We start from the raw sequence: 13,914 nt of genomic DNA on the forward strand, positions 1-13,914 counted from the left end.
TTATTGCAACAAGTTTATTTTTTCATTCTATTCAAAGACATATAACAAATAAGTCGTAAATATTTAGTTAACTAGACATACAACAAGGGGTAATACTGAGGAAACATGGACGGTCCTTTGACAAATACAAAACAAGGCATTTGTGGAATCATAAAGTTCTTTCTAAAATATTTCTTAAACAGCAGCGGGTTACTTATACAAAATAGCACATTCTTTGGTTCCACTATCTGTGTTTAAATAAACAGGTTTTTTAAAGAAAAGCATAAAAAAATACCCATATGATGTTTGAAAGCCTTTAACATAAAAAGTCTGCATCAGATCTTTGGCATGCCTATGAATTAAGGTACTGTAGATTATACTAAAACATGTAATGGACATATACAGACTCTCATACGGACATAAATAGGAGACAGAACCTCAATTGCTGAAATGTTTGCTAGTACAAATTGTAACAAATAAATGTACTCACTCACTCAATGAAAACATGTAATCAGTGTTAACTTGATATGAGGAGGATATGTTCTTATGATCAAGGTAGTCTTGATCTGCATCAAATGATATTGAACCAACAGGATGACGTGGTTTTGTTTCATTATTTCATCCGTCAATACTGAAAACCATAAAATTTGTTTTTTTGGTGGTGGCCATTTTGTTAAATTATATAAAAAGGTTTTTCAAAGTGTTTCAGAATATTGAAATATTTATCAACAAGAAAAATAAAGTAGACAATTCACAGTTCGCAGGATACACTGTGTATTTAACATTTAATTATGGGACACATTTCCCAGAGTGAGTGAGTCAATTTTGTTTTCTGCAGCAGTCATCAATATTACAGCTATCAAGGCAGCAAATAATGATGTTTGGGCCGAACCCATGGTTGATAGCATGAGTGATGAGTACACCAATTAATCCTGCGAAATAATCCTTGAAATAACAAGGGATTATGAGCATGCCGCTGCCATTTTTTTCAAATGTGTTGATTTGTCATGTTTACGTTATTAAGTAAAAAAAAGTGAATATGAATTGAGAGAACCACATGATACAACAATGTACATGAGCGACAAAACTGGTTCCAATTCTAGTCGTAGGTAACCGTGTCAGCTCTACAATCTGGCATGCTGTCTAAACCGGATTATTTCTTCAGTCCTGATGAGTGCAGGTTTAGACAGCTTCCACTATATTCAGATTCACAATGAACATTTACCAGAAGCTCCCCAACAGAATAACAATCAAAACCACAAACCTTGTAGAACGAAATTGAAAGAGAGGCAGTATTTGCTGTGGAAAATATTGTTGCTAACACTATCTGTTGTCATAAACTGTCACTTGCATACACAAAGGCACAGTTCCTACACCACAAGATTCAGCACCTACGAACATTGAGGCCAGTATCTGTCTCAAACATTAACACCATACACCATCAATACCTTTTCTACATGTATAAACGATAGGAGAGTGATTCATGAGGAGTTTTTCATCTACTGTACAGTATAAATCATATCACAAAGAGTACAGCCCAAAACATGTCAAAAGTGAAAATTGTAAAATGTGAGGATGAATTAAAACTTTACTGTTTATGATAATCATTATCTCATAAAAGTCATAACTTCAAGAACTTATGGTTCATGGGTACCTTTAGATATTCTCAAATATATCATCATTTGGAGAGATGTGAAAAATGTATACAAGCATATTCAAACAACAGGTGCCCAAGAGCAATATGCTGACTGTATCACAGATTGAGAGGCACAGTTACATTGTACAGCACTCAAACACATAAAGTCTGTGTCACTTGTAAAATACTCAAACAATTATCTTTAAAGTGAATTGAAAGGGTCCTTAATTCTATCAGATTAAAAATAAAACAACATTAAGTTCATTAAAAAAACCTAATTAATTTTTCCAAAGAGTAATTACAAATTTAGTCCCAATAAAACACTATTTGTTTGAGGTTATCATCTGAAAAACCAAGGTATATAATCACACACATCTAGGATCCAAAACTATCATAAGTTCCTGGCACACCAAGGGGAGGCAACTCTGCATCCAAAGCATTCTTCTACCACATATTTGGAAGCAAGGCTATGGAAGGCACTACCTGCAGAATCTCATGCTGCATTATATGCTTCAAAGAAATCAGAGTTTGTTATCAAAGAAGGCTTTTTGGGGCTCCAAGTACGCAAGGAGTCAAAATGACCTGAGTTTCTAGAGCTCTTGCTGATATTAATGTCTTAGGGTTCTGAAGACTCCTTTTGGCTTCCCTTGGCGCCAGATTACTGCAACTTTTCAGTGTTTCCGATTGTTGAACATACATCCAGAGTTAGAAAACACTTTCATGAGGCTGATCTTGAGCTAAACAGTTTCTGTAGATGTGTTCATTATTACAACATATACACGATTCTCCTTTGGTCCATGATCACCAAACACATACAAAAACTAAAACAACATGTCAAATTGATGACTGGAGTAAAACATAAGTTCATGTTATTTAGGCTTGGAAAGTGTAAATAATGTTAATATTGAATAATGGATCATCATGTACTCCTTGGATATGTTAAAAAACATCTCTAAGTATCACAGATTTGTTCTAAGAAACAGATGCGTCATACAAATGGTAAAATTGGCAATGGAATAATGCTGCATAAAAATGGCCTCTGTCCTTTGGCATTCAAACATTTCAGTAAATAACAAATCTGTACAAAACTGCATTGCCTCTGTTGACAGAAAAACAGAGGCACTAAGCTATAAAATATATAAATATACACATAGTTGGATGGTTGGTTTGTTGTTTAACGCCGCACTCAGCAATATTCCAGCTATATGACGAAGGTCCAGTATATGCATAGAGGTTCATGACGCCATATCACAGTGATGTGGACGTAATGAGAGTATCAAGCATTCACAGAAATTCTGCAAGTTTCGAGAAGTAAGTAAACATCAAGACTGTCATTGATCACCATAAACCATCAATCTGGTTTCTGGCAAAATAGTGAGTGAGGGAGTCAGGTTTTAATGCCACTTTCAACAGTTTCACTTATAAAACTCTCTCAGATATTTTGGAAATAATTTCAGGAAACTAGAGTTGCAAAGACTATAGAACATGTATTCCACCCAATCTACAAAACTAGTACAACAATTCCATCCAATCAGTTAGATCATCAAGCCCACATTTATCCCACATATTCCATGCCTCTCGTTTCACTAATGAAAACAGCCTATAAGATACAATCTTCCAACAGAGGCAATGCAAGCCATTCTACATGTACAGGAGACAATCCAAATCATTTATTAATATTATTCCAATTTTTACAACTTACAGGAACTTTAGTAAATTACTATCACCATGGCTATGTTTAGACTTGATCGCAGAAGTAGTAGTGCCATAACTCCTGTATCTGAACAAGACTGATGGAAGTTCTTGCCTCGTTATTGTGAAATTTGGCCTGACATACAATCAAGTTTGGTTCAATTTTAGCATCTAAGATAAGTAAATTGTGAAGAGAATCATCTCGGGGAAGTTTCATCATCTGAAGATTATGTTGTAGTTGATACTCTGGTTACTTACACAGATGTAAATGTCCTGATTTGTAATATTGTAACACTGTAATACTTATGTAGCATTGATGCAACTTACACAAGCTTGTAACTAACACAAGGCTTAGAGACTTCATACACACCCAGAAGAATTAGACTGCCTTCTATAATGACAGAACACGACAGAACACACCCTGGTCTACCATTCCATACATATAGATCATGGCCCTGATGGCTTGCCATACAAATTATAGGTTATGCCCCCTATGGTCTTCCATCCCCTAGCTGTAGTTCCTCCAACTGGACAATGGTTTGATGGTGGTCAGATTCAAACTCGTTCAGCAACTGTTCAGCAATTCGGCTGCGTAATCGTCCGCCCACCTGAAACATTCAGGACAGCTGTTGAAGCAGCAACAGGATTGACACGTCTGAACACAGCAATATGATTCAATATGTTCAAATGCAGCAATACACAGGGACACTTTAATGTGTTTGAAAGCACCCAAATTATTGTCATGTTCTGAAGCCTAAACATACATCAATATTAATTAGGAAAGCAATTTTTTTAAAAATATTCCAACAATAACCTATACCATTAAGTCAGCAGAAAAAATGTCCGGTATAATAATTTTGAACAAAAAAATCAAAATAAATCATACAAATTAGACCTACTGGTATTGACATCCTTATGAAACATACTCCTATCAAAACATAACTGATACCGAAAAAGCTAAAAGATGGAAAAGACAATACTATATATGTTGATGTTTAATTTCTCAGACGTAAGCACCAGCTGCAACTGTAAGCGTTATGGAAACCAGCTGCATCCCGGCTCAAACACACACGTGTTGGGGATGTTGCTATAAACAACGAAGCACACGCTACCCCATTACCAGTTTAGCTCATTTACTAAACATAAATATAAAAATGATATATGATAAAAATAGGTCATTAAGTTGCTAAAGATCAGCTTCTACCAATCAAGTTCTGTAGCTACTGCAATAATTCTATTGTAAATTTTCTCATGATTGAGTCATTCTTGCAATATCTGGTCATCTTCACTGACAAACCACCGTAGTGTGTGTAGTCTGTCTCACAGTCCCTGAACCACATTATTTTCCCTACTACCAAGCCCTGTCTACAGTGCTAAAGTCCTAAATAAAGCAAGTCTAGATTTCCTCAGGTTCTGAATCTCTGGTCTCCCTGGGGCTCCTATTCAATTTAAATGGGCTTGTTTGTTACTATCAAAATTATATATATTCAGTGTTAGTCTACAGTGTGTGTATCAACCATCAGACTGTCTTGGATCTGTTTTAGGGTAACCTCTGCAATATTTCAACTATGTGACAATAACTTGTAAATAAACGAGCCAGACAATCCAGTGACTGACATAATGTGACCAGTGGTCACAAGTCCAGCTTGTCACTGATCTCTTAGAATTGAAATGGAGGGTTAAGGAGTGGGTTTCATTGATGGCCCATTGTTATAGGTGTCACAATTCACAATGAGTTATGTCCCTTGGACACATTTGAAACCTGCGATCATGGGTTTTATTCCTGTCATGCAATGATAATTTTTCTATCATTTTCCTTCCACACTGAGCTGACATGCAGTGATATAAGTGGAATACTGCATAAAGTAACGGTAAACTAATCTCTATCACTCACTCAGTTAGAATTAGAGTTCGGGAAGTTTCCTGTGGGCCAAATTCTCTAACCACGGTAATCATCGTTATCTCTGGTGGTGTGTGGTAGTGGTGTTCCGATTAATTGAAATAATCGAAGATTGGTCGCAGTGACCAAACCACCAAGCAATCGATCACATTTTCTCATAATCGAACATAAACAATTTTGGAACTACTGTTTTAGTCTTTGAAAAACTTGACGATGGAACTTATCGTAGAAGTTGTCAGGGCCCGAAAATGTGTTTAATTCTTAGAAAACTCACTTCACTAACTGAAAAGCCATGACTGAATATGTCTCTAAGACTCAAGGAAGTTTATGTTCATGATATATTAGTCATCACTTTAAAGTAGCAAGTTGCATCATGTTATACATATCTGCAATAACAACCTGGATAGGAAAATCTGAAAAATGATGCTAACCAATTTTTTTCGATGATTGTTCGTTGGTAATGAAGCAATCATCAATTGTGAGATTTCAACCAATTCCCAACACTAGTGTGTGGTCCTGTGCATAGAGCTCAGGTCACAAATCAGTTGACAATAAGCAATGTAGGGCAGGAGAGTTCTTGGATGGGTGACTGTGTTTGGCAACTTGACTCCTGAGAGTTTCTAGGACTTCAGTCAATGGTCAGAAAATGACTGCCCGGTGGGCTAAGTCATGTGACTATTAACTTTCTAGCACCTCACAGGCAGCTTGGGTTACCCGAGGTAATAATAATCAGATTATATTTATGCGTTATGATTTGTGCAGGATATGAAGCCTGGAAAGGCGCGTTATAAATATTCTACATTATTCCTATTGAAAACATATGTCACTAGAGTTTAATTAATATTTACTAACATTCCAACATCTAACCCACATTAACATACACCAAGAGACGTACATGTGACATATATAACAACTAACATGGCATCTCTATGGTGATGTGATAAAACCACTCAACCCACAACCCCTGTCGCACCAACATCATCACCGACATCAAACATCCTACATCCTTGTTACCTTCAGCGAATTGATGGAAACAACTGAAACGAAACCAGATTAAACACTGAAACAAAATGGTGGTCACTAACAGACACTAACTAATTTCCTTCAGTGGAACAGTTCTACTGGACATACATCTACAGAGAAAAGGAGGTATACTACTCAAAGAAGTTAAGGATCACATAATTGTTAAAAATCTGGTGGTCCTGAATTCTTTTTTTGAGTAGCATCAAAGGTTTCAAAATGGATAAATAAAATCAGACATACTTTTATCTATAATAATCTTGTCAGGAAATCTTGTTTGTACTGGGTTTTTCTGTTGACATTTAATTAATTTGGATAAACTTTTGAAAATGTGATTGATACTAAGAAACAATAACACTGAGTATAGGATATTTTTATAAATCCTTATATAACTGCCAGTTTTTCAATATGGTTTTAAAGATATGATACCATAATTTTCATGAAATTACATCATATCCTAAATACGAAAAAGAGCAAACGAATGGCAATGAATAATGGCCGAAATATTGTGATTCACAAGATTCCTGTGGGTATATATCAAAAATAGGATCAACATGCAAAGTGTCTTCACACCACACCACAGCACAGCACAATAAAACCCACAGTCACACCAGGAGATTTGAAAAACAACTTAACCCGAATGATAAAATTATCTGAAATGGTTTTGGATCTAAAAGTGACAACATTAACAGAGCCCCCTGGTGTGACATAACATAGACAAACAGATAGAAAGGTCATGGCCCGACACATGCAGGTCAGGTGAGGTCAAGGTCATGACCCAACACATGTGTTTTGGATGAGGTCAGGTCATATAGCGTGCACAAAACATGCTGAAATAGGGTTGGGAGGAAGACTATTTCTCACCTTGGCTCTCATTAACTGGAAGATTAGCACAACAGTATATATATTTTTGCTTACTTGGATGAGTCATGTCACGTTCAACTCTTATGTGTGGGGAGGGGGATGATTTTTACGGAGAAGCATGTACAATGTGAATCTCCCCCCTGCATATCATGTACAAAATCAATGACACCCCCACCATTCCTGTATTTTTCAAGCATAATTTTAAAATATTTTTTGCACAAAATTGATGACCCCCTAAGTCCATATGTACAAAATTGATTACCCCTTCCTCCCCAGAACAAAATGGGTGACCCATCGGTCCCTAATGTGCATACACACTTAAAATATATTCCAAAATTTATTTCCCATTTATCAAAATGAATAAATGCTGATAAGGTTGAATATGACATGATGAATATTCATATTACAAATTATGATTGTGGAGATGAAGATGAAGGTCAGTGTACATCTCATTGGTGCAGGCTGTGTTACCATGGAAACCTCACTATCCAATAGAATCCAGTGGATAGTCTAGGTGTACAGGGCTGCACTGTAGGTCTTAGCAAACTGTTCCTCTTATACTTCAGAAGGACCTAAACACATGTTTTACAGTCCTTGTTGCTTCTTGACATATAGGTAAGGTAAAAGAATTCTGTAATTGGGAAATGTGCTTATAGTAACCGCCTATCTGAACATTTACTGAGATTTTGATCAACCTTTTGACTTTGAATATGAAAGCAAAAAGGAATTCAAATTTTGTTGGTGTTTGGCATACACAAGAAAACAAATTAATAGGGACAATGCAGATATAAGTTTAAGAATATTATTAAAGAAATCTTTTTCAATTATATCTACAACACTTTGAGTAAATAAATTAAATTGATATACAAGTATGTATTTCAGAGTTTTGTGGGCAACTGTATGCCTCTTTTCGTTCTTTACAAACACACTTGTTGTGTTCATTTATGTACAACTGAAATGAATTACAAGATAAAATATTGGACAATCAGGTGTATGCTTGTAACTGACACCCACTATCAGTTCTACCAGGTTATAGAACATCAGCCATGTACGCCACAACACTGATATAGAAGACACCATGCAGACATGCTTAGGTTTTGTTAGGAAGACAGTCTAGGATTTGTTAAAATATATCATGCTGTGAAACCCTTCCTGTCATTTTCTAAATTGTTCAAATAAGTGAAAGTAGAAATTTATTTCTTTTAATCAGGTATACCGACATAAAATTCAAAAGCTCATAGCAGTTCCTAACAAAATCAACTGAAAAAGAAATTTTAATCCCTTACAGTTACCCAGATGGAATAAGTCAAGATTTTAAAGCTAATCAATTCACATGTGTTAACGATTCATAGAGGTATTAGTGAAAAGTGAGTGACATGAATGATCCCAATTTTTCTGACAGGAAGTTTGCCTTTGTGTGCAAAGTCACACCAAGCTCATCGTACTGGTGAGTTTAGGAGGAGGATGCCCTTTCACAGACGCCTCTTGTTAACTACATTTGGTGAAGCCACTTCAAAAACCTGGATCCACGTCTACTATCACTGTTGACATATTCAGAACATTCTGGCAGCTGTATCGATTCATTTAGTGATTCAATTGGTTATATAGATTATATATAATATCAATGACAGAGCCAATCTGTCATATTGACTTGGATCACAACACTGGTCTGGTGAACTCTTCCCTCTGGACTAGTAAGACTTACTCTGTAAGCATTACATAGCTTATTATCTACCATCATCAGTAATCCACAGGTTTGTATACTACATTCCTCAATCAACCATGCACATACAGCTCTATGGTTTAGAGATATTACCAATGATTCACAAAGAGGTCTGGGTTGTGGTTCACTAAACGATTGTAGCGCTACAACTGTAAGTCTACGTTAACGAATAGAACTTATGAGTTGTAATTCTGCTATAGCTTTGTGAAATGGGCGACAGGTTCCAGCAAGACTGACTGACTGACTGAGTTTGGTTTTACGCCGCTTTTAGCAATATTCCAGCAACATCACGGCGGGGGACACCAGAAATGGGCTTCACACATTGTGCCCATGTGGGGATTCGAACCCGGGTCTTCGCATGATGAGCCAACGTTTTAACCATGAGGCTACCCCACCGCCCCGGTTCCAGCAATGAGGATTTGTTTGTTTGTTTGTTGTTTAACACACAACTCAGCAATATTCCAGCTATATGGCAGCAGTCTGTAAATATTCGAGTCTGGACCAGACAATCCAGTGATCAACATCATGAGCATCGATCTAGGCAATTGGGATACGATGACATGTGTCAACCAAGCCTGTCCAGCATGAGGAGAGCCAGACCTGTGAGTGCTCAGCTTTAATATAATAATGTTCCATGGTTTACATGTGGCACCTGTTCAACACGCAAGAGCCTTTTGACAATCTGCTTCATACACTGAGACATTGTCAAGAAATGGTTTATAGATTTAATTATCATGAACGCCGCATATACAACACAGTAGTAGTATGTATTCATGGGTGATTGTGGAACGTGGTCTAAACGAAACCAGGAAGTACTGACGATGACCATCTACACTTGCAAGTCCACCCACTTCACATCACTATGCCTCTAGCTGCACTGTATCAGCCTGTATAATGTAGGGACTTACAGTCTTGGGTCGCTGCATCTTCTTATAGTCCAGGTTGTTCAGGAGGGTGTGGGTGTCCCCCATGGGTGAGGGGCTGCGGTTCCCCGGCCAGGTGATCTGAGGGGGCCACATGCCCCCAGCTGATGTCCCCCGACTTCCTGGCACCATCTGCCGACGACCTGCCACGCCTGCTGACATCGCCCTTGACCTGACCTTGGCAGCTAGAAACATGGGGATTGATGTAGAATTTGACAAAAAGACTTACAAGCCTGGAATGTCATTGTGAATAAAACCATCTAAACATAGTTTCACAGGACTTATAATCATGTGTAATGATATGATCATAATGGAATATTCAAATATCATATGCAATGTTCCATGTGTCACTAGACTAAGAAGCCAGTGTTTATGCCTTGGAACCCCAAAAGTATTTCTGATCATCCCCTGGCCAGAAAAGTAGGAAGAACAGGTAAATAGAAACAAAATGTTTTTCTGTGATACAGTGATTCATAAATGGAGAACAACAATTTTATTCAAGAATCCTGGAAATTGTACATCAAATACTGTAACTGTAGAGTGAGAGAAATTGCTGAAACTTGATTTAAACAATGTTTGGGATAAGTTTTTGAAATACAGCTGTGTGATGGCTTCATGTGAGAGTGATTGTTGACCTTCACCATGGCTATGATGATGAGAAACAAGGTTCACAATCAGAGAGAATTCTAGTCAAGAATTACTAGATCCTGGTATGTAAAAGGTAAGCAACTCTGAACAAGGAGACCAAGTAACCCTTAAACACCATATTAGACCCACATAGGTCGATGGGACCTATTCACAACCGGCATCCAAGTGGGTTAAAACCAAAAGTAGGAAGAGCTTGAGAGAGGGGCAGAGGATTTATCTAGGATTCCAAACCAACATGCCTTTGTCAGACAAATTAGCAAAAAATCATGCCGATGTTTAAAATTTGATTTGTTTTAATGTTCTTATTTTCATAAATTCTGAGCAACTGAGAAATTATTCAGTCAAATTTTGAGTTTGTAGTGTATTTTGCATGGGGCCAAACATTGGCCTCTGAACAGGTGTAGATAAATCTCTGTGGGTTCCTCTGCAGTGAGGAGAGGAGTCAGTCACATACCTGGAACTGGTGGCTGAAGAGCTGCGGATGACTGGGACCGATTCACAGAGGTCTCATAGTCATACACCTGCACACAGAATACATATGTAAATATTTTCAAAAAAATATAGTTCCAACACAAACAATATCCTGGTGCATAATGAATCTCATATGAAACACAGACTAATGTTTATATACTACAAACCTGATCTATAAATGTTCTACAATTATTCCGTGGGTATATAATGTATTTCTCTACATCATTCCAATGCAGTAGTGACAGATAGTGTGGCATATATACTCATAGAAACAAATAAGGGAACACATGAAAGTACAAGTTCCTTTATTTATTTCCAGAATTTCACTCACAGTGCAATACATACCTTGTGAAGAAACCTGGAAAAGAATAAAGGAAAACTTGTACTTTCATGTGTTCCTTTATTCGTTTCCATGAGTATATATTGATATTTTGATGCATAATGTGTGAACTTATAGAGGTTAAGTAAAATGTGATTGGCTAGAATGTCGTGATGGAAGATAATTGCTCTTGTAAGGTAAAGCTATGAAAAGGCGAAACAACATGCATGTGTGCATACATGATTTTTCACGCATTAAAGATTTCTTAGTGCATTTTGACTTTGATGTGTCTGTATATACACTGCTGACTGCCCCATCACTGATGTAGAATAAATGTAATAATGACAGCGTGTTAAACCAACAAAGCATGCGAAGTGGACTGATTCTTGTACGGCAAACTAACCGTAGCCTGCAGTTCATCGACACGCTGGAAGGCATCCAGCTTGAGGTTCCTCTCATGTGTCAGCTGTTTCTTGATGCTGAAAACATCCTTCCGGACCTTCTCCTGGGTCATGGACTGGAGGCGGACATTCCGTTCCTGCTCGTCGGACAGGATCCGGAGTCGTACTTCCTTATCCTCCAGCTCGTCAAGCTGACAAAAAGAAGTGATAGTCAGAACGTTTCCTGGATATTTTAGCAATGCCTTTTTAGGCCCAAATAATTCTGTGACACTGATATTAGTTACCTAATCACTAGATAAGAACAGGAAAAAATAAGCAATTTGTATTTCTACCTTCTTTAAACAAAATTTAAAACAAATTATATATTATTTTTTTAATTAACATATGTGCATCACATAAATGATGTGGTCTTGACATGTGCTCAATTCAATGGCTGATGCAAAGCTAAGATTTTAGCTCAGTCATTAACAAGAGCATCCTATTCCCACATAGGTTACTTGTGATATCTTCCTACGAACCTCTGTTCTAATGCGGCCATATTTCCCGGTTCTCATAAAATCCCCTAGCAGCAAAATTATCTCCCTTCTTTCTATCAAATCAGAACACGTTACATCGACTTAGATCCAACTTGACTAATACAAGCAAATATAAGGCCACAAATATCCCTCCTCAGCCGGGGACTTGTGTTGATGTGACACACAAGACATTTAATGGCAAGCTTGTCCGTTGTCAATGAGGACGATGAAGACGCCATTGATCGGCCATTACATGACTGAGTTCTTTCTAGAAGAAACGTTTGTGCATCGCGCAGGGGAAGAGGGTCTAGTTTTCCCGAAGCATACGGAAATTACCGAGGCCTTGCGAATGATCACTTTTGAAACGTCACTGACTGCACAACTAAATCTGATTGCAACCAATCACGAATCCTGAACACTCGCACCATGAAAGGGCCATATTAGAACAGAGGTTTGTAGGAAGATATGACAAGTGACCTCTGTGGGGAGAGAATGTAACAAGAGATAACAAGCATTGTCACTAAGGTGACATAATCCCCCCGCCGCAAATTATCAAATCAAACTTAAAAAGTAATGAAAGTTTAAGATGAAGTTAAATGTCAACAAAAACATGACCAGTCAACCTCTCTTGATATCTTGCTCTTTAGTTGTTCAAACACACAAATATTTTCAAGACTCACTTTGACCTTGACATGAATGTCATAGTGTATGAAATATGCAAAAATGGTACTAAAGAAATTGCTTATTGAAAAACATTCAAGGGAAGTCTTGAAAGTCTATGAAAAAAATCCAGTGAATTCTGGTTAACATGCTGAAATCTTCAAAGTGTCGCAGTGACCTTGAAAATTATGTGAAGGTCACTAAAATTGACTGGACCTTGAAAATTAAGTGAAGGTCACCAAAATCGACTGGGCCTTGCACTTTCCCTAGATGAAGCTTGGTGTCAAATATGAAGAAAGTCCATAGAATGGTTCTTGAGATATCTCGCTTACCATCTCAACATGCTGGTTAACATACTGAAATCTTCAAAGTGTTGATGTGACCTTGAAAATTAAGTGAAGGTCACCAAAATCGACTGGGCTCTGCGCCTTCCCTGGATAAAGCTTGGCGTGAAATATTAAGAAAATCCAGTGAATGTTTCTTGAGGTATCTCGCTGACAAGCATAACATGCAGGTTAATATGCTGAAATCTTCAAAGTGTCACCATGACCTTGAAAATTATGTGACCGTCACCAAACTCACCTGGGCCCTGCGCCTTCCCTAGATAAAGCTTGGTGTTGAATATGAAGAAAATCCGGTGAATGGTTCTTAAGATAGCTTAACATGCAGGTTAACATGCTGAAATCTTCAAAGTGTCATCATGACCTTGAAAATTATGTGAAGGTCACCAAAATTGACTGGGCCCTGCACCTTCCCTAGATAAAGCTTGGTGTTGACTATGAAGAAAATCTAGTTAACGGTGACAAGAGTAAAACGTTAAAGTCCCCTTGTGACCTTGAAATGAAGATCAAGGTCACCAAACCTGACTGGGACCTTTCTTATACTGTGGTAAACCTAGGTACCAAATATGAAAAGAATCTAGTCGACGGTTCTTAAGATATTCCAATTCGTACGCATTAGCCGATGGATCGGAGCCTATATCCCCATACTAAAGCCCCCGGGGTAAAAAATTAAACAAGTCCAGAGATTACAATGTCTCAAATGGCTATAAAGTGGTCTCTTTTGGATATGATATGGTCTCAAATGGCTATAAAGTGGTCTCTTTTGGATACGATATGGTCTCAAATGGCTATAAAGTGGTCTCTTTTGGATACGATATGGTC

General features: G+C 37.5%; 1 protein-coding gene across 1 annotated transcript in view; it reads right to left on the reverse strand.

The window, feature by feature from the left end:
• LOC124277499 overlaps nucleotides 1–13,914 on the reverse strand; it is a 73,391-nt gene continuing 59,477 nt past the window's right edge. The window contains 5 exon segments of the mRNA XM_046713204.1: nucleotides 1–3,915; nucleotides 7,092–7,106; nucleotides 9,723–9,922; nucleotides 10,840–10,906; nucleotides 11,579–11,767. Of these exon segments, the coding sequence (XP_046569160.1) occupies nucleotides 3,799–3,915; nucleotides 7,092–7,106; nucleotides 9,723–9,922; nucleotides 10,840–10,906; nucleotides 11,579–11,767 (588 nt within the window). The 3' untranslated portion in view covers nucleotides 1–3,798.

This window comes from Haliotis rubra, unplaced genomic scaffold (assembly GCF_003918875.1).
Source record: "Haliotis rubra isolate DU_JTF1 unplaced genomic scaffold, ASM391887v1 Scf222, whole genome shotgun sequence".
Classification (NCBI taxonomy): Eukaryota; Metazoa; Mollusca; class Gastropoda; order Lepetellida; family Haliotidae; genus Haliotis; species Haliotis rubra.